At 44.8% G+C, this 25,923-nt stretch overlaps 1 protein-coding gene across 1 annotated transcript in view; it reads left to right on the top strand.

The window, feature by feature from the left end:
- nlgn3a (neuroligin 3a) overlaps positions 1-15,952 on the top strand; it is an 80,744-nt gene extending 64,792 nt beyond the window's left edge. The window contains exons 6-7 of the mRNA XM_068739982.1: positions 5,236-6,025; positions 15,097-15,952. Coding sequence (XP_068596083.1) covers positions 5,236-6,025; positions 15,097-15,952 — 1,646 coding nt within the window. The remainder of the gene's footprint in view (positions 1-5,235; positions 6,026-15,096) is intronic.
- Positions 15,953-25,923: the final 9,971 nt, after the last annotated feature.

Below are 25,923 nucleotides of genomic sequence, written 5' to 3'. Positions count from 1 at the left end.
TGGCATGAAGCATGTCTCTCACTGACAGATGAAAACACTGGCCCCTAAGATACTGCCTCTATATGGACAGGATGAGAACAGGAGCAGGGCTGCGTTTCTGATTTCAAAGCCCAACTGCTCTCGATTTGAATGTTCCTGCAACACCTCCCAGGATGTAAGACAGACTTAAGTCTTGAAGGAATTATGCATCCATTCGTTTTTGCGTCTTGAGCCATGCAAAACAAAACAACAGTTTCTGGAAAGAAGATGCATTTGCTTTGGCAGCTGTCCTGTTGGATTATCTCTTGTGAAATAATTCCAGGGTAAACTTGGTTTGTTGTAAACACGTGAAGCCAGGTGACAAGAATGGTCGCAAGCATAAAACGGTAAGGGAACCAAATCATGCGTGCCATGATTCATAAATGGCAAGTCCTATTTGGGTGGTAAACAAGGACCTTGGGTTAATGTCATGCAAACGAAACACACACACACACACACACACATCCTTTGTGCCTTCACTTAAAGTATCTCCAGGACATGTTTTCAATGATGATGCTTCAGAAAACTCATTTCGATTGAGACATTTTTGATGTTGGACAGAAAAACATTGCAGGTGTTGTTTTAGGGCTGCTAGACCAATGTGAAACTAGAATCTAAACTAGATCTTGTGAGACAGTAAACAGGGCTTCTGGATCAGAGGAGCCAAACCTGCTCTAGCTTGCTGCTCCGGAACGGGAAAAGATACAACTTTTATGTTGCACCCCTGAAATGAAATGAACGACTGGACTCACGTTCATCTTCGTTTGGAAACTTTTAACGTCAAGTAATATTTTTGTCTCCTGTGTTCTACAACACACCTTCTGGACTCTTTTTCCCATCATGCCATTTGTGTCCCTCCCTCTTAAAGTGACATTCCCATGTTACAGCACAGGCACAATTCCAGATATAAAAATAATTCTAGACTCTGGATCCAGATCTGGATCAACGCCATTCTTGGGGAGGACCGAGCCATGGACAGAACCTTGCTTGTGTAAAAATTTCAAGTCGATTGGGTTACTAGTTTTTGAGTTATGCGCGTGGACAGACAGACAAACAGACAAACGGACCCAATTGCAATACCCTCGCCTCCTCTTCGGCGAGGGTAATTATCCATGGACTAATGCAGGATCAGACCAGAAGGCCCTTTTGTTGAAGTGAATGCAGCCCGTGGCACCATCAGCTGTAGCCATGGCGATAACATTTGTAACCCTGTGTGGCCAAAGATGTAAGATCGGATTTTCATTGCAGTTGCATCTCCCAGGTGGTTTTAAATACGTCGGATGCGATTTAACAAATTCATCTATTTTTTGTGTTTCAGGGTGGGAAAAAAAAACAAAAAATGCTGAACTGAACCCTGAAAGAAAATTAAAAATGAGAAACAATGGTGGAAGAAGAAAAAAAAAAGCTGGAGTGAAATGCAGCGAGAAAACCTTTATTGAGTGTGTCCAACTGAGCGCTAGCCTAGTTTGACTGCAGTCAGAGAGAGACATTTGGGGCTCTGCTCAGTTCTCCGGTCTGTGGGAATTTCCCTACAGTGATGGTGTAGAATGCAAGCTCACGCCTAATAATCAATCAGGAGTGTGATGGAAAGAGAATCACAAAAGAAAAAGATTGAAGGCAAAAAAAAAAAAAAAGATCTAGTATGAATTATGGGAAAGATGGAATGAAGATCCAAATATACAAGTCCCTGTGGCCACGTTACTCCTCTCCCAGGATGAGATGGATCCTGATAAGATTTTGCCACTCTACATATATTTGCAGCTTTTACCTTAAAATCGTGGCATATTGTGGAAATGAGTCGCTGGCCCCATCTAAACGTTCAATGCCACCTGACCGAGCTCGCTGAATGGCAGTGCTGCATTTCTAAATGGTTTCTTTTATCTGGACGACATTGTTTTGGTCATGCACTTTACAGTCGCAGTTATCCCCGAGCCAGACGGATGAAATTCACCGCTGATGCTCCAGTGACTTTTTTTGCCAGCTGTTCCATATTATAAAGGCCAGTCATTTATGGCGCTCGCTGGAATCATTACCAGCAGAACATCCTTGATCGTTGACACGAACCGAACGAATGCACCAGCGGTGTTCCAAGTACTGCCTCGTCATGCTGCACACTCGACTTGGCTTTTTAATATCCGCTTTTCATCCATTTAGTTGCCCTTAACTTGTTTGTGTTTCAAACCTGTGTGGGTGTGTGTGTGTGTGAGTGTGGGTCGTGGCTCTCTAAGCTATGCGATGGTCATCGTATCCCCAAGGTCAAGCTTTATTATCTTTCCTATCCGTGATGAGTTATCTCGACAAGCTCCTTCACCAATCCTGGGCCTGAACCGCTTGCCCGTTTAACGGATGTCTAGCGAAGGGGCAGCAACGGGTCGAGGTCAGCAAACCTCGGCGCAGAGGCGGCTGCAGAGAGACGCAACGGCGCTTTAGCAGGAGCCCGATGAGTGATCGCCTCAGCGCTCCAGCCATAATTCAGCGTGACCTCAATCTGCCAGCAAGGCCATGATTTGATGGATTTGCTCACAGTTTGTGTGTCGGGTTCTCCCATGTCAAACAGCGGCAGATTATTTTAGGGGTATCTGTTGATTTTTGCAAAGTTAGAATATGCGAGGCACGAATGCGAGGCACGAATGTGACGCACGTGGCGGCGGCATCGTGTTCTTCCTGTGTGATTCGGTTTTAGATTGATTAATCGTTTACTGCGTGGAGGTCAAAGACGATACTGATACAATCACTGTCAACCCAAACGCATTCACACACACACACACACACACATGTCCTCAGACACACATGTACACGTCCCGCTGTGGATAATTAGTGGGTTCCCACAGTGGGTGATAGAACCTATACTCCCCTCTCCTCTCCTCTCCCTATGACTTCCCCTAGTGGGCTTCCTTCCACAGTGGGGCTCATCACACACGGCTCTAATGCATATTTATCGGGCCAATGACGGCCCACGCACAGTGGAGTTAAAGATTTCTGTACAAACAATGGTGAAGGCTCGGTTAGTCTTCCTCATGCTCTTCAGCCGTGCAGAGCGAAAGATAAAGATAGCTTTGTAGGTCATCTGTGGGTTTGGATCTCTAGCCAGGCGACCAAGCATATCCATATTCAAGTCTGTCCCGACTGACGTAGGTCTATCAAATGATCTCGGCAGTTAGGAGCTGAGTGGACAATTGTTTTTTCCCCTCTGGCAGCGTCTGATCAAAGAGAGAGGCTGTGGTACGGCCGGTGCAACTGGGATTTGAGAGATTCCCCACACCGTGACTGGCTCTGATTGCACAGCACAATCCAAGTCGAGATGTGAAGAGAGGCGAGACGGGCGAAGGAGAAGGTGGATTTAAGCTACTGCCCACTCCCTGCCTCCAAGGGGCCATCTTTCATCTTGCTTCTACCCCTCTCGTATTTCCAAATGGGTGAAAACCTTGACATCTGCTTCATCTCCCTGGGACACAGCGTCCGCTGTCCCATCCTGCAGAGACGCACAGCCTCAGGACAGCGGCAGGACGAGGCCACAGACAGCTGATGGGCCCCCCCCTCTGCATTCAGTGAGACGCATTAAGTAGAAGCAGGAAAGCTTTTGAAATATTTGGTACGAAGACCAAAATTATTGCTCAGCTACTCAATGTTTTGGGCAAATACTAGTAAGCATTGTCACCACAGAGACATTTCACAGTTCACTCACCCAGACACATTAATTCTACTTACTACTTGCAAACAAATAAATGTAAACAGCTCTGAAAATAAACACTTTGTCTTCTCCAAGAAGAAATAAGCCCCCCGCTGCCTCTGATTAAGACTACCAAAGTGATATATCTGGCACTTAAGTCTGCTGTTTACCTCATAAACACAAAGACTTCAACACAGCCACCCACACTGATGCTGAAATATCACAAAGCTAATCTGTAAGGCTGCTAGTGGCTTAAATGTGAAATTGCCAAATGATGATATTTGTTTTATGCGAACCATTTCTGCACCATTTCATCTGCACATCGTGTGTTTAGTGGAATCCAGATATTCAGGCGGCAGAAGTGGGATGAGCTTTAAAGCAGCCTGGTCAAGAAGTGGGAAATTCACCTCCGTTTTTCTCTCCAATTCATAAATCGGGGAAAACCGATGAGTGGTGCTGTCAAGACAGAGACTGCAACGCCTTTGGGGATGATGTGACAGAGGCCCTCCCATGAGGATGTTATGTCACATCCGTTCTTCTGTCTGCAAAGAGAAATCTTTTAAGAGGACATAATTTGATTAGTCTTTGGATATGATGGTAATTATTTGCGATCTGTTTTTGTTCTGGAAAGACATTTCAAATTCACTTCATAGAGCGGTGCAACAAAAATGACATTTCATTTGTAAGAGCATCCCTTGAGATTGAAGATTGGTTCACCTTGGTTTCTGAGCCCACTATACCTGTAGCCCAAACGCCGATGTAGATTCGTATAACAGATGGTCTGTTGACGTTCTCTGTTTGAGTATAATACAAGCAGGAAACCACAATCAGTATGGGCTTCTTTTATTGTGTGCAACCATGTTAGATTGCATCTCTAGGTGAAAATGTTCTGCTCTATCCCTCGTGCAAATGTAGGGAGTAGGAGTCGGGCTTTATTTATAGAAATCCACCCACCAGCTCCTGTAGAATTTAGTGATCTTTCAGGTAAAAATTAAAAAAAACTTGTGCTTGGCATAACGGATGGAAAAGTGTGTGCGTGTGTTTGAGTGAACTGCAAAAAAGGGCCATCTGTGTCTATAATTGCTGTGTTTGAGGGTCATCCAATTAAAGCTGCCTTGAAAAGTAGATTAACAAGGAGAGGACTCTCACACAGGGTTCTTGCATAAAAAAAACATTAATCATTTTCAGTTTGGTATAGTGTGGTTTTGCCATTGTGATGCACCCTCTGATTGCAACAAAGCTTAGAAAACGACGCCTTCAGCCTCGGCGTTTGACAAACATTACAGGAAGAGCCTATAAAGATAGCAGGAAGAAGGGAAGACAACATAGTGTGGATCCCGCCCTCTGTCTGCGAGCTCCGGATGACGTCATGATTCTATTAGTGTTCTGTGTGGCTTTTTTTTTTTATTCCTATCAGCTGTGCTGATGGTGTCCTTTTTATGATGGCAGCCACAAAATTAAAAACTATCATGTAGTATATCTGAATTATCCTCCATTAGTGAAACGCTAACCATCCTCTTGTGTCTTCTGTCTGTGTCCTTGTGCAGGGCTGTTCCACAGAGCCATCATTCAAAGCGGCTCAGCCCTCTCAAGCTGGGCGGTGAACTACCAGCCGGTAAAGTATACGCGTCTTCTGGCGGAGAAAGTCGGCTGTAATGTCCTGGACACCTTGGGCATGGTGGACTGTCTGAGGAAGAAGAGCTCCAGGGAGCTGGTGGAGCAGGACATACAGCCAGCGAGGTACCACGTAGCCTTCGGGCCCGTGATTGATGGCGACGTCATTCCCGATGACCCTGAGATCCTGATGGAGCAGGGGGAGTTTCTCAACTATGACATCATGCTGGGGGTCAACCAGGGCGAAGGGCTGCGGTTTGTGGAGAACGTGGTGGATTCAGAGGATGGCGTGTCTGGAAATGACTTTGACTTCTCCGTGTCAGACTTTGTCGACAGTCTGTACGGGTACCCGGAAGGAAAGGACACGCTGAGGGAGACCATTAAGTTCATGTACACAGACTGGGCAGACAGAGACAATCCAGAGACCAGACGCAAGACGTTGGTGGCTCTGTTCACCGACCACCAGTGGGTGGAACCATCGGTGGTGACAGCTGACCTCCACGCCCGTTACGGTTCGCCCACGTACTTCTATGCCTTCTACCACCACTGTCAAAGCCTGATGAAGCCAGCCTGGTCGGACGCTGCCCACGGCGATGAGATGCCATATGTTTTTGGAATTCCAATGATTGGTCCGACTGAACTTTTCCCCTGTAACTTCTCAAAGAACGATGTCATGCTGAGCGCTGTGGTTATGACCTACTGGACCAACTTTGCCAAGACTGGGTGAGTCAAATAAATGGCTGTGTTTTGGTTTTCTGCAGTTGTATAGGTATCGATGCCGTTTTTGGTACGGCTATTGCTTGTCTATATTGCATGAGAATCGGTCATATCTCTCAGTTGTATTCTGACATACTTGTCACATCTACAAAAAATAAGATCCACTGTATAATTATTTTTTTTAAAGAAAAATAAGTCACTCCTGGTTCATCATTCACTTTCTTCCAAAACAGTGATGACATATGATACAGGAGCTAATGTCAGGTGTCAAAAAACAAATTATGCTGTTGTACTGACTGACTTATCAATCAGGTCTAACTGTCTCTAACATTCCCATATTATTGGCTGTTCGGCGCTCACTCCACATAAAACACATGTCATATCACATCCAGCAAACATTTAATAAAAGAAAATCCTAATCCAACATCACTTGTGTGTTTTAACCAAACATTTTCTTGTATAGCTCAGCTAAAAAAAAAATAATAATAACTACAGAATACCTCTTACCTGCTCCATTTGTAACTGAGCCGGTCTCTCCTCTTCACTACGCCATGTGCAGGGGATATTAATGATTGTGTCAGATTTGCACGTCCCGCTGCAGAGTGAATGCACGGCTCACTTTCAGCAGACCTTGCGCCACATTTGCCAGGCAACAGGAGATGGACAGATGTTTCGAAAAAAGCTTTGCACTGAGCCACCCACAAATGCAAATAATTGATTAATTAATTAATTAATGCATAACCAACATTATTCTTGGCAGTAAAAAAAAATGTTCTCTGTCAGAAATTCAATTAGCGGGGAAATGCTGAATGACTTATTTGTGCTTTAATCGATAGCCATCCAGACTTTTAATGGGATTATGATGGATTGGACGGTGATGGATTCCACAGGTGAATTCATAGACATCAATGACACGCTACTAAAATTAGGCAAAGAGGCATAGCATGGGTGGAGTTGAGCTTAGACAAATGTAACCTGATTATTCAAGCACAGCTATCTCCAAGCTAGCTAAATCTAAAAAAATTGCTGGGTCCACACAGGAAGACAAACAAACTTCTCGAGCCTGCGTTTCACTATACATTATTAAATATAAATCCAACTTATGATTTATATAATTTTTCACCTTCCACACGAGTGTTATGCACGAGTACATTAGCTTTCGAGAACAAAACTACATTTTTCACCAGGCTATGAGCATGTTTGTGTTTATTATTCTTATAAGAAGTAAAGTTTTTTGGCATTCCTGCTTTGTTTTTCAACCCTGGAGCTGAGCTGCTTGTATTAAAATTCATAGCATAGGTCAAACACCACTGTTTCTGAATGGCCTTCATATTGTTGCTTTATTTTAATGCAGCAAGGTTGTGTTGTGTTTTAAAGGTTGTTTGACAACGGGAGAGAATGCCTGTTTTGATTGATTTAGGGTATGGGGTCTCACTTGCTACAAAAATGTGTCACATGCAAGGAAGCATTTTTAAAAAGCATGGCATAAGTTTGAGCGCAGAGCAGGATCATTTTAGCCATGCTGCATGAAGCGATGTCGGAGCACAGGCAAAGCAGCAGACAGTTTGGTCAGACTCCAGCGTTACGTTTGGTGAAAAATGTCATCAAAATGTTGAACGTTCAACAAATTAAAAGATTCCTCTCAAGGTCTGAAGACGAGTAGGAGGAGGGATAGTCATTTACCAAACCTCCCATCTGTCTTTAATCCTAAATTAGATTGGTCTAGTAACTGTGGCCACACAACAAACACAACATAGTCACATGTATTACTCACTTGTATTTTAACTAAATTAAACAGCCGTATTTGCAATTTACCGAAAGCATTGATCACACGAGTGCGGCCTTTTCCTTTAGCACAGAGGCACAGAGAGGAATCCTATCGGAGTCCTATTAAAGGGGGCCCGTGCAACAGAAGAGAAGCTGCAGGGACAAGGGAGCTCTGCAATGGATGGCACAGGACAGAAAAGACATTTTTCAACAAAGACATTTTCTTTCGAGGTGTTTTTCCTGAACTTCATGGGTTCCAGTCTGAAAACCTGAGACATATCGAATCTGAGGAAGATTAAATGTTCCTCCAGAATGTGTGCTGTGCTTTTTGTGCTTGGCTGACTGAGTTGAGGCTGTGTGTGAATGGCTGCCTGGCTTTCAGTACGTGTGTGTGTGTGTGTGTGTTTGGCTGGAAACGCTATCTATTCTCTATTATACGGAGGCCCAAAAGACACAGACTTATCAGAGAGACACATCAAACCTTTGCCCTCAGCAGTATCGATTCCCTCAGCGTGGAACAAGTCGATCACTCGTGCCTTGGGTTACTCCGGCTACCCACAATGCTCGATTTCTCCCCCACTCATCTCTAAGTATGGCCATTTTGTATGACGACTATAGTAATAATTTCCAACAACTGAAATTTAATTTGACAACCCCCCTAACCAGAGAGGTATTGATCCCGTTCTGACTGGGATGCAGCCTGAAATCTTGCTCCGTTGTTTTATCTCCTCTCTCTCTCTCTATCATTGCCTGTCCAATCAGCTGGCATTTGCGTCCAGACATATGGCCGATAGGCTCAGCCCCAGAGCCACTGGCTCTGGCTGCATCCGTGAGCTACTAATGGTAAGCGAGTGCAGATGGAGTGATGTCAACTGCTTTGGAGCCTCAAGGAAATTGCTGAGGTCCATCAGCGCCGCTCAAACCAAACAGCTGTTTCCTCTGCCTGGCATCCATCTTGTGTCGCCACATCCAAAGCAGCAGTTTTATCAGATAGAGATGAAGAAGAATAGCATCTGCTGTATCAGAACAACAGGGTGTGTCTAAGAAAAGACGAGACTTTTCTTTATGTGATCAATTATGGCATCCTTCTTATCTCGCCTACAACCACGCTAATTCAACAAACTGCCACGGAGAGTCAAGCAGCCAAATCCCAAACCTGGCCCAGCAGCACAGGACAAAAAGAACAGTCTGCATTTTATTGCTGATCCCATGTCAGTTTTATACATTTCTATCTCAGCAAATGATTAATTCTTTGAACCAATTGGTGGGAACTCAACGGTTTTGTTTGCCGTGTTATGGGTAATATCCACCCAATGGTGTGCCACCTCGGCATAAGCCTCAGACTGGGAGATTACGCAAAGATCACAATTAGGCACTCGGAAAGCCTGGGATTAGATGCCGGGATATTATTAAGCTCAGTATGCCTCTCCATAATGTTACCCTAGCCTGAATAAAGGATGCAACCACCAAATCCTTATGGGGCATTGAGCATGTGAGGTATTTCTCATACATTCTGAAGTTCATCCTCCTCATTTAAGCCATGCCAGGGGATAAGGATATCTCCTCCAGCACCACCAAACCCAGTCTGGCTTTAGTGGACGTCCTTAATTAAGGCACAGTTGAATTCACTTTTCCTTCGTGGGCCGCACAACAGCCTCCTTCCGCATATCTGTAAAGCAGCTCTTACTCCCCTTCCAGATGTTCCTAATGAACTGACCCAGGTTGCCCGAGCTGCCCTCTCTCTATATCGGATGTAGAAACGTTTGACACAATGTTGAGACACTTGGGCTGCAATTTATACCATTGCAGCATTCACCCCAAAGCTCTTCCTGTTCCAGGCTCTCATGTGGCATCTTCACAGGGCAAATCCCTGTCCACCGCCCCCCCGCCCATCAGTAACAGTGAACCATAAAAGCATACAGAGAGTGCACGCTGTCAAATCTTCTTAGTGTGTGTGTGTGATTGCGAGAGTGTGTGATTGCGCTATGAGGCTGCTCTTTCCTGCGAGTTAGGGATGTTTCAGAAGCTGTGGGGATTTACTCAGCTCGGAGTTTTTGCTTTATCTGGCAGCAACATTTGTTTTACTATTGACAGTCAAAATTGTCCTGCGCTTTATCGCCATAACAACTTCTCCTGAACAGCTTCCCCCCCAAACTTTCACCACAACGACTTCCATGCCTTCACAAACGCAGATGCAAGAACAGCAACGCAGTTGTTCACAGAAACACTGGCAGAACACTTCACAAAACACCGAATGATGAAGGGCCCCGGAAAGATCCATCCTCGTGTCTCATTAGTGTTCTAAATATGGGGCGGGGGGTGGGGTGTCTTCCCAGCTCCCTTTTTTTTTTTTTTTTTTTGCCCCGCTGGCTGGTTCTCATTTTCAGTGTTGCATGTGTTAGCTGTGCCTCCGTTGGTAGTTAAAGGGCATAGCGCTGTCATGTGTTGATTTTCTATTCTCATTGTATCCCTCCTTCATCCTCCCTTCTTATTTCACACAAAAGAAAAATGGCTTCCCATTCAAACCATTCAGCATCGCTTCCTTTGTCTTGGGTGACAATGGCGGCCAATCAAGGAAACGCAGTGAGAAGTAACCATGCCGGGTTCACGGTGCTGTTTAACAACTAGTACTTTGATTTACGACCCAGTCTTCAGAATGTTTGCGTCTTCTTCCTGCCTGTCAATCAAACGCATGCCCTCTGTAATGAACAGCACATATGCATCATCTCTTTCTCCCATCTGATCTCAGTTGCACACTTCTTCAGCCTTCTTTTTACCATAACTGTCTCCTTGTTGCATCACTCATTCCTCGCCTGCCTCTTTGTCCTTTCTCCGGATTATCCTCCCAATCCCTCAACCTGCACTGGGGATCTGTGAATGCTGGACACTGTGGAATAGCACAGGCCCAGACGTCAACCCCTGTACTCCATTAAATAGGCACTCACTTGATAGGAGATTTGTATTCAATATCCTGATTTGCATTAGAGAAGGTAAGGAAGCGGCGTGGCTTGTTAAAGGGCCTGGATTCAATTGATCGGTGTCCATGCTGCATCCTGAATGTAATGAGAGGAGGGCGGTAGGGGAGAAGGAGGAGGAAAGACAGAGGACCTGCGTGTGTACGTTTATTAAAATGTGGTTATCCCATTCAAATAAAGATAAATACCAAAGTAACGCAATGCGGAAGTGGTTGAAAGTTGTTAATTAGTTAAGGGGGGGGTTGAAGGAAAATGTCAGGAGCCTGTTTGGGGAGGTTTTGTTTCCTGTTGCTCATCTGATCAAACAAATCAATAGCATCTATAATAATGTGGAGTGTTCTGAGAGTGTCCTCCAACACTTCCGCATGCTCCAAAAGTCACAGCGCCTCACCCTGCATCACTGAGCGTGCTGAGCCGAAGGCTGCCATTAGATATGAGCCACGCATCACTCAGCCCTCTGCCCCGGTGTGAGCCCACATGAAGGGTAAACAAGAGCACAGGCTGATCATTTGCCCGCTCAATGCAGAAAATGCCCCCTCGTGCTGCGCTAGGGCAAAGTCCACAAACAGAATTACAGTGCATTTATTTTGAGAATAACTACATGGAATGCAAAGTAAATGTGCTGAGAAATCTTGTGTGGGTTGAAAAATGACAATTAGCTGCACACTTTGTGTTACCTGGTAAGTAGATAAACAACTGCAGGGGAAGAATTAGCTGCAGTGACAGTGACAACAAAAACTGGGGGGGGGCAGGCTTTAACTTTGCATATTTCAGCAGCTTAGCAAAATGAGCATCAGCGCCACTGAATTAATGAGAGCCCATAGTCTGCTCGGGATTCAGAGACCTTGAGTGTGGTGAAAATACATTCCTATCTTCTGCCTTAGGGCACCTGCAGGTACCTTTTTCAGATTTGGTGATGGCGAGGTCTATGATCATTCGAGCGCTTCAAATTACATCAGGATGAAAAGGGGAACGTGGTTCATGTGAAATGAAAAAGGAGCAAAAATGATATTCATTCCTGCCCCTTATCTACCTCTTAAATCAGCACTTGCAGGTAAAGCTCGGAATCAGCCGAGCCGTTTCGCCACATCCGCGGATGTGGAGTCGTGCCTGTCGTCCAGGTGATGCCTCCTATAGCAGACTTCATCAGCGTGAAGAGGCTCTTCACCACTGCTTGCAAAGCTTGTACTTCAGTGAAATGTGACGCGTCTTGTGTTCGAGTGTTGCATATGTTTGGCCCCGGAGTTCATCAAATGCACCGACACAAACACGCAAACAGGTTCTCAAGATGAAAGGCAGAAGATGAAACTCAAACTACCAGTCGACCGCAGACACGTGTGGCAGGCCGAGGTTAGCGGGGTGGGGGGGGTCTGAGAAGGAGATGGAGGTGACAGTTTACAGTACCACAGCCGTACGAACGCATCAGAGAGGCCATTAAGATGCCTGCTTTTATGGGTGAAATAATCCCTCTGCCCTGCCTGGGCTCCAGCCACAGCTCCACTGACCATCCAGATTAAGTGGGAGGTCTATTAACGCAGGACCACAAGCATCAAGCTTACCAGATGCTTTTCAGCAGGTTAAAATAAACGTCCTAAGCGTCCTCATTTAGTTTTATCCCTAATGAACGTTTCTTTACGGTGCAGCGGATTCTGGAAGTCTTCAGGCCATTGAATCAGCAGACTGTCGATATGTTTCTCCATCCTTACAATCGATTCAGTTCTGTTTTGTTCTTTATTTTGTTTTGCATCTGACTATTCAGCTGTTGCCCATCTCAGATATCATTGTAGTCATTCTGTGGTTTTACTTACAAAATCATAGGAACACAGAGCGTGGGGGGGGGGTCAGTACAAAGGTTGAATACAAATGCAGCTTGAGAATCTTTTCATTTCCTTTGTTGTCACTCTGTTCTAAATTATGTTACATTGTGTTGAGTTGTTTTGACCTCGTGCACGGAGAAGGCGCAGCAAAATAATAAACATGTCTGTCACTGTCATTCACTTCATTATCAACCTCTTATATCTATTTGAAGGAAAATCGCCTGCAGAAATCCTCAGCAATGATTTCACTGATTGCTATTTGAGCTCGAGGAGCTCGGCAGCACGGTGCCCATGCGTGCACCCATGTGCAGCTAAAGCAGCTAGCCTAGTAGCCCTTACCACAACGACAAGCACACGCCGAGCTCGCTTCACTATACGACTGACGCCTGCAGCTCGAGGCGGGATCTCAAAGCTGTCGCTCGCAGCCCAAAGTTCAGCAGTAGTGGCAAAACTGTTCAAAGGAATGCAGCCTGTTTACTCTTGGCTTTGCAACAATTACCCAAGCATATGTGTGTGTAATTAGATAAGGCAGCCAGTTGTTCTCTAATGCGGCAAATCAAATTAACGAAAGATGGCACATTGATTTCTTTCTGTTGCCTAAATTATTCATCTTCAGTTGCACTAAACCAGCCAGCCAGTCACCAAAAGAGCTTTTCTTGCTCCTCCGCAACGCTGCTCCCTCGCTCCCTGCACACACTGATTGTTTTGTGAGATTTATCCAAGCACCTTTGCGATATCTAGCCACCGCAATTCACCAAATTGACCCTCCTGGAAAAGAGACCATTTGCCGTGTTATGGCAATGTCCGGAATTCCCATTAAATGAGATTGCTCTGAGCTCCATCATCATTGTCATGTGTGTGTGTGTGTATGTGTGTGTGTGTGTGTGTTTAGTGTATGTATGTATGGGAGAACGACGGAAGGGCGGGGGGACATTTGCTTGCAGGAATGTGAGACGGCACGCGCAGGACATGATGAGATTCATGCAGCAGGCAGGCTGCAGATAACCGCGTCTCGGGTTGCTCCACCGACGTCCTGTTCTTTGGCATGTTGCTCACAGGGAGATCAATATGACCTTACCTCCACCAGCCCCTCCTTTGAAACTTAATTACTGATATTCAGCTACAAAGTCATCATAGCCCGGCTGTCAATATTCATTGGGGATCATTACGGGCCTAATAAAAGAGGTTGTTTATGGGCTGCGCTGCTGACACCAGCGCAGGTCCATGGATTCAACTCAAGCCATCTCAATTTGCTTCACCCCTCTCTCTCTCTCTCTCTCTCTCTCTTTCTCACCTCTCCCAGAAGCACTGACCTGAAAAAGAAAAATTGACAGCACAGAAATGAACACAGGAGAGGTTTGAGGGTGAATTCTTCTGCCGTGGATTTTAATTCCCAGGGCTGTCTTGAGGTTTTTCAGCTTATATAAAAATAAAAATAATAATAAATAGAAACTTAAGTTGCTGGCATATCTCTAAATGTGAACTTTGATACCGGCATCACAATCAGACCCACAGAGGGGTATTTGGTGACATTTTGAGAAATGTTGCACTGAGCCTCGTCTCCTTGCCAACAACAATTTCTGTTCCAACATCAATTATTGTATTTTCAAGACTCTATTCTTCATGTTCTTGTGCAGATTTTCAACCTATTCCGAAAGTGATAGCCTGAAACCCCAGAACTCCCATTCCTGACGCCGCAACACAGAATTGTGTGACCATGGGATGCGGTTATATGTTAATTCCTTCAATAAATCAATAACGTCACTGTAGTTGAAATGATTGTGCATCTGCTGCTGAGGCAATATGTTGACAACTGAAAAAGTGGAAGAGTGAACTCTGTAGATCAAAAGAGGAACTGCATTCCAGAATACTCATATCTTTGTCTCTCACTCTGTTTCACACATCCCTTTTGTTCCTCACATTCGATTTCACACGCTCATCCAAACAAATACTGTTGTGCTCAAGGATGAGCAGTTTCCTCTTCGTATGTTGATTAATATGGTCCACTTTGCATTAGTGAGCTGGATGCCAATGCACACTGTGCTGCCTTCCCAGAGCAATTAGCAGAGGGGCTCCACCAGCATTGGATTATCAACAGCATGATGCCTCCCGACGCAAGCCCTAAAGCCTGCTGACTTATTCATACGTGTTTACTTAAAATGCCTGTGCCCTGCTTTTGTCGTTGGGCTTCACCAGAACTGAAATAAGAACAACATCTGGGGAGATGGGAGAAAAGGGGATGAGACCAACAGATAAGTGGCTGAAAGAGGAGAGGAACCGGGTTGTGCTGAAAAGTTATAAAAATAATAAGAAAAAATGACAAAGTTCAGCGGGATAATGACTTGATAGAATGAATGACTCTAAGTCATCATACACGCCTGGATCAATTATTAACTGAGTCTTATCCAACTGCATGCTGTAACTGTAACTGACATGCTTCCTATCCCTGCAGGAACGATGTGAAGTGGTGTTATAGTCTTATTTAACAACGTCGCCTTTGTCTCTCCTCTGCCCGTAGTGATCCCAACAAACCGGTTCCCCAAGACACCAAGTTCATCCACACCAAGGCCAACCGCTTTGAAGAAGTGGCCTGGTCCAAGTACAACCCGCAGGACCAGCTCTACCTGCACATCGGTCTGAAGCCACGCGTGCGCGACCACTACCGCGCCACCAAAGTGGCCTTCTGGAAACACCTGGTGCCCCACCTGTACAACCTCCATGATATGTTCCACTACACCTCCACCACCACCAAAGTGCCACCGCCAGAGACCACCCAGAACACCTTGTCCACCAAGAGGCCAAACGGGAAAACCTCCTGGCCGCTGAACACCAAGCGGCCTCCCATGTCCCCCGCCTACAACAGCGAGAACAAAGACTCCTGGAATGACGACGAGACGGGGCCGCTGGTGGTGGAGAATCCTCGAGATTACTCCACTGAGCTCAGTGTCACCATTGCCGTGGGGGCGTCGCTGCTTTTCCTCAATGTGCTGGCCTTTGCGGCCCTCTACTACCGCAAGGACAAGCGTCGACAGGACGCCCGCCATGGGCAGCCCAGCCCGCAGCGGCAGGCCACCGCCAATGACATTGGTCACCACGCGCCGGAGGAAGAGATCATGTCGCTGCAGATGAACCAGACACACCACGAGTGTGAGGCAGGGAACAGCAACGAGGGTGCGCTGCGCTTGGCGTCACTCCCCGACTACACGCTCACTCTTCGACGCTCTCCGGACGACATTCCCCTCATGACCCCCAACACCATCACCATGATCCCCAATTCTCTGGTGGGCATGCCCAATCTGCACCCTTACAACACTTTCACAACCGGCTTCAACTCCACCGGCCTGCCGCACTCCCACTCAACCACCCGCGTATAGCTTTAAGGAGGCCGGGGGGGGGGGGGGGGGGGGGGGGGGGAGCCAGCGCAGGCGGTGGAGGAGGAGGAGGAGGAGGAGCAGGAGGATGAGCGACTGGAGGAGAGGATTGTGTTTTATAAATATCACAGGGAGGGGGGGATGGGAGGGGAGTGGAAGGGCATGAGTGGGATTAAAACATGAAGAGATTTAACTAGACTTTTACTACGAGGAGAGTTGCTGAGAGCTCTCCGTGGATGTCAAGTTGTGCAGAGCTGCCAAAATGAAACTGCTTCCCTTCTCCTGATCGGGGGGGGGGGTCTTTCTGCAGTGTTTTTTCTTTTCTAAAATAATCATTTTAAAAGCCTTTTTAAGCTGACTGAGAAGATAGCGACACTTTTTTTCTTGAATTCATAACAAAAACAAAGAGAAGTGCTTTTTATTTCCCATCCCTTCCTCCTGCGGGAGACACATATTGAACAAAGGCCTCGACGTCGATATTCACAAAATGTTTTTTAATTCATTTTTTTTATTTTTGTTTTACGTTTCAATGCCTTACACAAAGCTTGTTCTTTTTTTTCTTTTTTTTCCATTACTTCTGTTTATGGAGACATTTCCGTATGGAGTGCGTTACACGCTGATGAGGCTCGAGGAAGAGAGACTGAAACCAGGATGGGAACTGAGACGATATGTAGATGTAGAGATTTAAAACCCGTTTTTGTGCAACTCGCTTTTCCTGTTGCATACCAACACAAACAGTGTTATCTTTTCTTTTTTTATCTCTTATAGAAATTATTTGTCTGGGACGGCGCTTGCTCGGACATGTGAAGGCAGAGATAAATACTACGTTACTGTGATTGTTTTGTTTATAAAAAAAAAGTGCATCTTTTTCAAACAATTTATCTGTTAAGATATCTTATATTATCTCCACAGAGTGTGCACGTACACATGCTGCTTAGAGCACCGGGGCGTTTGTGTGAAAATGAGTTCTCATTCCTTGCGTGCGAGTTTGGTTCAGAGATGAGATAAAGGACGAGACACATTGTCGGAACTTGCAAAAGCAAGAGTGGCGCGTGAATGTGTGTGAGTGAATGAGTGTGCGTGTATAGGTGTGTGTCCGTGCACCTGTTTTTTTTTTTGTTTTGTTTTTTCCGTAGGTTGTATAATGTGGTTTTTGGAGGGTGGAGGCTGACTACTTTCTCATGTTGTTGATTTTGGTTCACCACCAGTAGTGTTCCTGCCGCGTCTCTGGGTGTCTGTTGTTGCAAAATAGCACTTTTGTTATTTTCAGAGTTATAAAGTTATATGTCTAATTTTGCTTAAAAATTACAGGATAAATATTATTTTACATGTAAGAGAAAAAAAATAGCTAAAGATTCAAGTGAACTAACTGACATGATTCCACTGAAGTGTCTCTTCAAAAGCAGACAGTGGCCTGTTTGCACTGAATAAATCAGTGCACACTTGTATTTCTTTGAATATATATAAATATGGGCATACATACATATATGTATAGGGCTTCTATGACGATATGACTCCTACCTACAGAACAATTTTAAACAACTTTAAACACTGTTCAGTAGATGAAACAACGGCGCCAATCATTTCTGTGTGGTTGAAACATCCTAAGCCAACACCACTCTAGGTAGCTATGTAAGAGCTCTATATGTATATTTATGTATGAAATATTTAATATTTATTTATGTATACCAGATGCATACATGATGATTGTGCCATGTGCCAAATTAAAACTGTAAAAAATGGAATATATAAAGTTTCGCAAAACTTTTTTTTTTATCGCTTGATCAAAGTGTTTTTTTTTCCCTCCCTTTCAATATTTTTTTATTATTTTCATTCACAATGAGTTAAAAAAAGAAATATTATTGCAGGAAGTACAAGCCCCCCCCCGCCCCCGCCCTCTCCCCCCCCAGGACTTCACCACACACACACACCTCCCTCAAGTCCTGCCTCTTTATTTTTCTCTCATTGAAACCTTTGAGGAAAAACAGGCTAACAGCTTGGGGCCTATCTGCGTGCATAACTCCAGCTTTCACAGTAATTCATGCAAAGTAGAACCGCAGCAATGGGAGATTGTGGAAAGATTGCCTTGATGTACACACGTTGCATCCTATTATCTGTTATTCTTGGGGAAATAACAGATTTATTCATTCTGCAAGTAAATATGACCACTTTGACGAGGTACCTTGCTGTCGAGGAGATTGTGTCATGCGTTACTGCGTGGGTGCATTGATGCGACTTGACCTGTGATGATAGATCTGCGTTGTAATTCTTAAATATTTGATGTGCATAAGCCTTTACATTTTTGTGAAGTATTCCATTGCAACTCGCCCTGGTATTTAATGATTGGGGAAGCAGCGGAGCGAGAATTACAATCTTGTCAGCTCATCACCGACGCTGCCAGTAGCAGAGAGAGGGAAAGGGTTGTTTGAGGAAACGTCTTGGAGACTGATCTGATATGAGTCATCCTGTCTTATACGGGGCTCACTTCTTGATCAGTCAATGTCTTCGACTGAGCCACAGTCACTGGGGCAGAAACAAGCAGCTGCTTTCTACCCGGCACTGTCTCATACATACAGAACATTTAATAATCTCTCTGTGCTTGCGCTTATGTTGGAAGCAGATTGTGCAAATAGTCAAATTTGTTACAGCAGCAGAAGTAGACGTAAAAAAGGTAGAGGACTTCAAGTCAACAGTGCAGAGTGGAAAAGAAGTGAAGAATCGTTTGCAGGCGGGCTGGAATGGGTGGAGGAAAGTATCAGGTGTGCTCTGTGATAGGAGAGTGTCAGCGAGGACGAAGGGAAAGGTCTACAAGACAGTGGTGAGGCCAGCCATGATGGACGGCTTAGAGGCAGTGGCTCTGAGGAAGAGCTAGAAGTGGCAGAGATGAAGATGCTGAGGTTCTCCTTGGGAGTGACCAGGTTGGACAGGATTAGAAATGAGACAATAAGAGGGACAGTGAAGGTAATATGCTGAGGGTAATTTAGCATGGGCCTACTTACGACCAAGTCGGGTTACGACGACACCCCCGGAACCAATTGTGGTTGTAAGTCGACGACCCCCTGTGCAACCTGTACCTGCATTAACGTGTGAAATATGAGTGAACACAATACAGATATTTAAATATCATTAAACAAAAGATTATAAAAGCAGGTCATCAGATTTGGATGCTCATGTTAGGTGATGACTGGAACTTATAGTCTATGTTTTTTAATTGACCACTTGCTCCATTTTCTCATGGCTTCTGCTATCAGCACCACAAATGATAATGGCTCACCATTCCCTCGTCACATTATAGCCCTTGCTGGCGTGACAATTGGATGCACAGCCCATTAGGACAGAGTATGAATGTATGTGCACGGTCCCCTCTGCTGGTTGATCTGCAGCAGTGAGACGTCAGGCTCCTCTGGCTCCAACGCTCACACATGCATCGCCCACATGAACTAGGTTAAAACTGACTGAAGTTAAGAACAAACTATCAAAGGGAAGAAATGTCAGCAGTGGCCAAGCCTGTTTTTGCCATGTTCTTTTCCCATATGCTGTAGAATCCTACCAGATGTCGCTGAGAATTGGCAGCGGTGGACCGGGTGGCTTTGGGGACGCCATGTCGGACACGTGGCCCTTTAAAAAAAGATACATAATCAGGCAGCAAAGAGGAAGGCCATGGAACGAGTAGTGATGGAGTGCATCAAAAGGAAAATGGGGTCAAAGTCCCTCAGCAATCCGGCACCTTAAGGGTGAAATTAGTCCAAACTTCCCTTAGCAAGACTCACCACCAGTAGAAAATCGGGACAGCTATGAAGCACGCACTTTTCTACAGTCAGGATTTGTTTGCACCTCAGTGAAAGTGTTTCAAAAGTGACAGCATCATTCGAGGATTGGCTGGGATTTCCCAATGGGGGGTTGCGGCTGCCTCGACAGCACGGAAGACAAACCCAGTCGAGATAAGGGATGTGCCAAATTGCACAATGCCACCCGCTGGGACGGAGCTGCAGGTGTGGTGTGGCTGACGAGGGAGATCCACGTGTGCTCCATCACATGTAGATACTGTGAATTTGATTTCTGCCGTGGCAAATGTGTTTATTTTTCCTCTCGACCTCTTCCTCACCCCATCGCTCTCCTCCTGCTTTCCATTCTTCTTTCCTCCCTCACACAATACTGCCATCTGAGCAGCTCTACCTCTTCCTCGCACACACATGACTTGCACATTTTCCCTTTCTTCCACTTTGCAAGTGCTATAATCACAGCAACTCGCTCATTTCCAATCACTTAAGTCTAGTTTTCTTCAGTTAGTATGTTTCTCTGTGGACCAAGAAGCTAATTAGCATTACTCATCTGAAAGTAGAGTGGAATCAGAGACTGAACCACAATTCTAGTGGGTTAAATTTAAACGGCCTGTTTTTCCTCCGAAGGGAAATTATCCTGCATTTTGTCAAAACATCTATAATCTATTATTTCCACGTAAGAAATGCACTCTTGACAATTTTCTTTTGTGCACCGTGAAGAATAGACAAATTGCTGGCATGTAATTCAGGTTTTCCTAACAAGGGGCATTCTGCTTTTATGAAACCAGCCAAGCGAATGGTTTTTAACATTATCTGTGTCACTGTACAGCTCACTAAGGATGCCCTGTTACTTCTGTGTTTATGGCGTTGGAAGGTATTTAGAGTCGCACAAACTGGGGTCATCAAAATCGAATATCTATCGTTTTTGTATCTTATGGTTGTTCTTATGAATATAGAAAAAGACATCCGTTTTCAGTAAGCCAGCAAGACTGGTACTGATAATAGTGTTTTGTATATTTTTCACCGAAAATATTTTTATAATGAGGACATAACCATCTAAGTGTTGCATTTGAGGACGCTACTCTTCTGGGGGGGAAACATCAAATGTGCGACCCTTTATTGGCATCATCAACAAATACTAGAAACAGACAAAGCAGCTCTGACTCTCGAGCCACAGCCAGATGCAGCGCATGACTCTGTGCTATTCACCTCACTGTCATCAAAAAAACACATTAAGAAGCCCAGAGACGGGAGCCAGACTGTTAGGCTGGGTGACGTATTCTCTAATTACAATCGACACAGCCAGTGCAGTTCTTTCCTCAAAGCTCATCAAACGAGCAAAGCAAGCACGTTCAGGGAAGTGCACCCGCCATGGCGCCACCGTCCAGGGAGGATGCAGCTGCAGAGTTGTCAGAGAATGAGTTGGAGCATCAGCCGATAGTATGGCTGGTTTATGTGTTTTTAGGATTTCTGGATGGAGTCCTGTGGCACACAGGCTATAAGCTCCAAGCTGTGGTTTGTCAGGACTTGTTAGCAAGGACTAAATTCATTGCTGTTTTTGGCCTTGCAATGAGACTTTTTGTTAAACGAATGTACTATATATACATTAGAATAACATGGCGATGATTGGGCGTGATAAACTGCAGCTGCTTTGTGAGACTGCAGCATCCTGAACGCTAATGGGCTATTCAACAGTAAACGCGGCTGGTTTGGGTTTTATGGAGGCCCAGTAAAGAACAGTAACAGCCTTTCCTTCACCCAGCACAAGCGGTCCCACCTGCCCCATGGCCTAAAGCTGCCTTTCGACTATTTAATGATCTACCCCCTGTAAGATGGATAGCCTCAAAATCCCACGGCGGACGCTGAGACTGCAGCACGGATCCTCCCCATTGTGAGTGAGGGAAGCAACAACAGCAGGAAACAAGCAAATTGTAAGCCTCTACATGGTATCAACCCTGTTTTCTGTCCAGAAAATCCTGTTTCTAAAAGATACTGCTTGATGGATAATTTTTTTACTCGCTGTTTCGGGTCTAACGGTTTGTTGGGAGAAGATGTTTCCTGGCAAGATTCACAACTGCCTCTCAAAGTGAATAGTTCACTCCACCGACTTGCAGATTTGAGCCGCTTTCTCCAAGTTGTTTGTGCGGCCGAGATGTGACCGATTTATCTCTAAGTTGCATCAGCTGAAGTTCACCATCAGATGGCAGTCCACTAATGCATTTTTTCAGATACGTAGTTCGCTGGTGGCAAGGGAAGGTTGCATGAGTTTGGTGTCTGCTCCGGGTCCGACCACAGAGGACTCCCAGAGGACTTTCTGAAAGCATCTCATCACTTAGATCACTGCATATCACCGATTTGATATGCAGTGCTAATCCATGCTACCAGGCGTTTTACAGACCTTTCAGATCAAATACATTGAGACTGACTAGAAGCCTACTTGTTTCTGTTTAGTACTAGAAACATCCTTTGAAGTTAGCTTACTTTTACCCCCGAGAGGCGGACGCATTCATTTGTCAGTGATGCCTAAATGCTCGTCCTGTATAGTCGGTCCAGTTTGTGTGACAAACCGAAATGCAATATTTAAACGAATACTTTTGATGCAGTTTGATGAGCCTCACAAAACTTCTAAATCCTTTTTAAATATGAAATCCTGCAATTCCAGCTTCACCGTGTCTCACGGTGCTGGCATGTCTGCCTCGTGTTTACAAATGATAAGAATGTCAATTAACACAAAAGGTTTTCACAAAACCTGCGTAAAATCGATTTCGTGCCTAATAATTTACCACGGCTTATAATTAGGATGACGGCGGATCGATCGGAAAGCTGCTAAATTGAAAGTTTAAGCAGCGAAGCGGTCCTCGGCCAATTCTGAGATGTTAGATATTGTTTCGATTCGCACTACTGACACGACTAACACACCAGAAACCGAGTGTGAGTTCCGCTTGTGTGAATGACATCTTACTGCCACAGCACATTACAGCAAAGAACAGCGTTTCCCCTGCCCACTAGGTAGCCCATGGCATTTGTTAAAACTATGTTCACTGTCACTTCCACTCATGCATCCACTTGTTAGCCTTTATTCCCTTTTCACAACACTGTTCACTATGCCTAGCTTGGACATCATTTTATGTACAAAAGCTCTCAATAATACAAGAATTGACAGGAAATTATTACATTCGAGTTCTCTTGCAGGTTTTATGTTGTTTCTCTCGGTTTCAGTCGTGAATTCTAATAAATTGCCTGTGTGAGTTGAAAGGGGAAGGGTGAAGCAGCGTGAAGAAATCCCCAGTCAAAAGTGACGCAATGGTTCATTTGAAGTCTAATGAAGGCTGAATGAGTCACGTTCTTCTGCTGTGTGCTCCTCTGAAAATAATTACGCGGGTTTCCTGTTCCGTACAATGAGGTCTGGGAAGTCAGGGAGCAAAACAGGAAGCGACACGGCCATAGGTTGAGGCTTGGATTTACGTCACAATAACTTCAAAAGTCTAAATAAGCCATTAAAATGTTTCCACTGCAGTAATGGTTTGAAAATGAGGGAGGAGAGATTTGTTTTCTCCAGAATGAATATTGCATCATAAATCAGTTTAATTTTATGATCCACAGAGCGCTTTAAGATTTGATCTTTTCTGACACTGTGAAAGCTTTGTATTCGTCAGTGATTTTTCTAAATACAGAACAAAACAAACTGTTTTGATTATGTATAAGTTAATAAAACCCACAAATTCTCATTTTCTCCATTAAGATAAACCCTTGCATTTTTACACGAATCTAGCCTGTCCTTATTCCTCAAGAATGCTCTGCTTGAAGTAAATACACCAGCATGCTAACACATTGATGCTTATCTTATGTAATATACAGTGTACGTTCATCAGCATGCTAATATTCACAGTCCATTAACTGGATGGTTGCCAGGTAGATCTCTGGCCTCTACAGGCTACAGGTTGAAGTGTCCTTGGGCGAGATATTAAGTGGTTGCTCCATCTTTGGGTGGATGGTGTTGCTCCTGATTAGGCCTCTGCACCTTACATAATGGCCTCAGCCACCACTGTGTGGATGAGTGACTGCTGGCTTGAGTTGAATCTGCTTCGAGCGGTCAGCCAGGCTAGAGAGATGCTACAGTTACTGTCAATTTTCTATTTAATTGAGCACAAACACACAAGTAGCACACAGCCAAAGATGATGGAAACGTTATCATCATGGCCTTTTCTCAAAAGTATGAACTTTTGACCTCAGCCTGGTGTTACATGGATAAAACAAAAAGAGAGAGAGAGAGAGAGAGAGAGAGAGAGGGGGGGGGGGGATCCGCAAGGTCATTAAAATTAATTTGTGGAGAACACAAATGCCTGGTCGCTTATTTCATGACAATCCATCCAACAGTGGCTCGGACATTTCAGTGAAATCAGATGTCAACAATGGTGCTGGAGGAAATGTTGGTAAAAGTCTTATGGATATACTCTAGAAAGAGATGCATGGATTTCAGCTAGTAGTGGAATAAACATTAAAACCAAAAGGCTGAAATATAAAGCTATGGACTATTGCACTCAGGTATTCATATGGTTCTTGAATATCTGAATCGGTTTTGATACGAGGTTATGAGGAGAGCTATGATCTCACATCCAGTGTTACGGTCAAAGTGCCTCATTCTGCCTTTGGAGAGTTCTGCTACGATACCAGAGCAGTGATCTGAGTCTTGATCCTGGCTCACAGGCTGGTCTCAGCTTTGTGCGTCTTCCGTTGTTCCGCGTGTGTGTGTGTGTGTCGGACGGCTAATTCCTTGGGAGAGCGTTGTTAGCCGGGATCGTTTGGGGAGCTCTCGGGGGAGCAGCGTTGCTCCAGTCTCTCATCAGGCAGATGACAGAGGGCTGCGTGCTCTGCATGCCGCGCTCCTCTTGGCCGTGATAGCCTCGCTGCACAGGCCATATCTCTGCTTCATTTACTCATCGTCTGATAATAAGAGTCTCCTTTTCGCTATACTCAATTACATCTTCATTAGCTCGCTAACTGGCTGAAAACAAACCAGAACTGTGTGCAGAGATTTTAAGTCCATGTGACATTTATTACTAAGACGCCTGTGCCCATAGGTGAGGAGCAAAGGGTCTTCCTCCCTCTTCATCACTCACAATCTCATCATAACATTTCATCTTAAATTGCCAGCGAATGAACGCCTCATTCATCATCTGTTCAGTTGGTTATCTAAACAAGGAGACTGGCTGACGCTTTGGCCTCGTACTCGAATGGGCTGCCAGTCAAACGATGGTCTCATAGTAATTAGCTAAACAATGGGGAGCTGCTCCCATGAGACAAACTGTTATATTACATCAGATCCTGAAGAGCAATCTAATCAACAATCATACCGCTTAATTAGATGCTGCTGACTTTATGCATATAGTGAATTGGCGGTGTGGATTAAAGCAGAGAAGCGATGCCGCACCAAAAAAAATAAATATTTCCGCTGAATTTTGAAGACTCCGCCACATTCCATGCATTTTTGCAATTCCTTGCCTTCTTTCTTTGAAAACAGGATGTGTCCTTCATTTGCAAGGGAAGCTCCATCATGTCAAAGGAAACTTTGTTCGTTACTATCCTGAACAGCTGTGGCCTCAATCAGTCATCCCGGCCTTTCTCTGAGTAGAACAGACGACGCGGTAGGAGCAGGTTACCCCCTCTGTGTCTTCCTACTGTTTGAACTCTCTGGTTTTCCTCGCGTTCTCCTTTTTTTTAGTCCCACTGTTCCTCTGTACTTCTCAAATGTTGTCAAATTTTAAGCTCATTTATCTTCAGGCTGGATTCGCCTTCTTTCCCAGAGGCCAGTGCCAAACCCAAGGCAGCAGGGTTAAATATTTAAGTAGAGTTTGGGATGGTGGACTTTCTGAACAAATTGTCTTTTAATGCGACACAAACAGCCAAAAGACAGTGTTTTACACGTCCAGCCATCCTCCCTTTAATCGCTGCCACTGACACAACAGCGAAAGGCATCTCTACACAAGCAGCCCATTTATAATGTACCACTCCGACCGGTGAAGAGATGATGGGCCATCTGCTGAACCCCGAAATCTATTTTACCAAGTTTTCCTTTACTCTTCAACAGTCTCATGTGAGTACAACAAGATGTGCAGCTAAATATTTCAGAGATTGTTTGTATTGGTTCCTCATTCTACCTTATCCTCAACTCAGTTCTGCAGTAAACTGGAA

This window comes from Brachionichthys hirsutus, chromosome 6, assembly GCF_040956055.1.
Source record: "Brachionichthys hirsutus isolate HB-005 chromosome 6, CSIRO-AGI_Bhir_v1, whole genome shotgun sequence".
Taxonomy (NCBI): domain Eukaryota; kingdom Metazoa; phylum Chordata; class Actinopteri; order Lophiiformes; family Brachionichthyidae; genus Brachionichthys; species Brachionichthys hirsutus.
The sequence above is the reverse complement of the archived record's forward strand: the minus strand, read 5'-3'. Positions and strand labels throughout refer to the sequence as shown.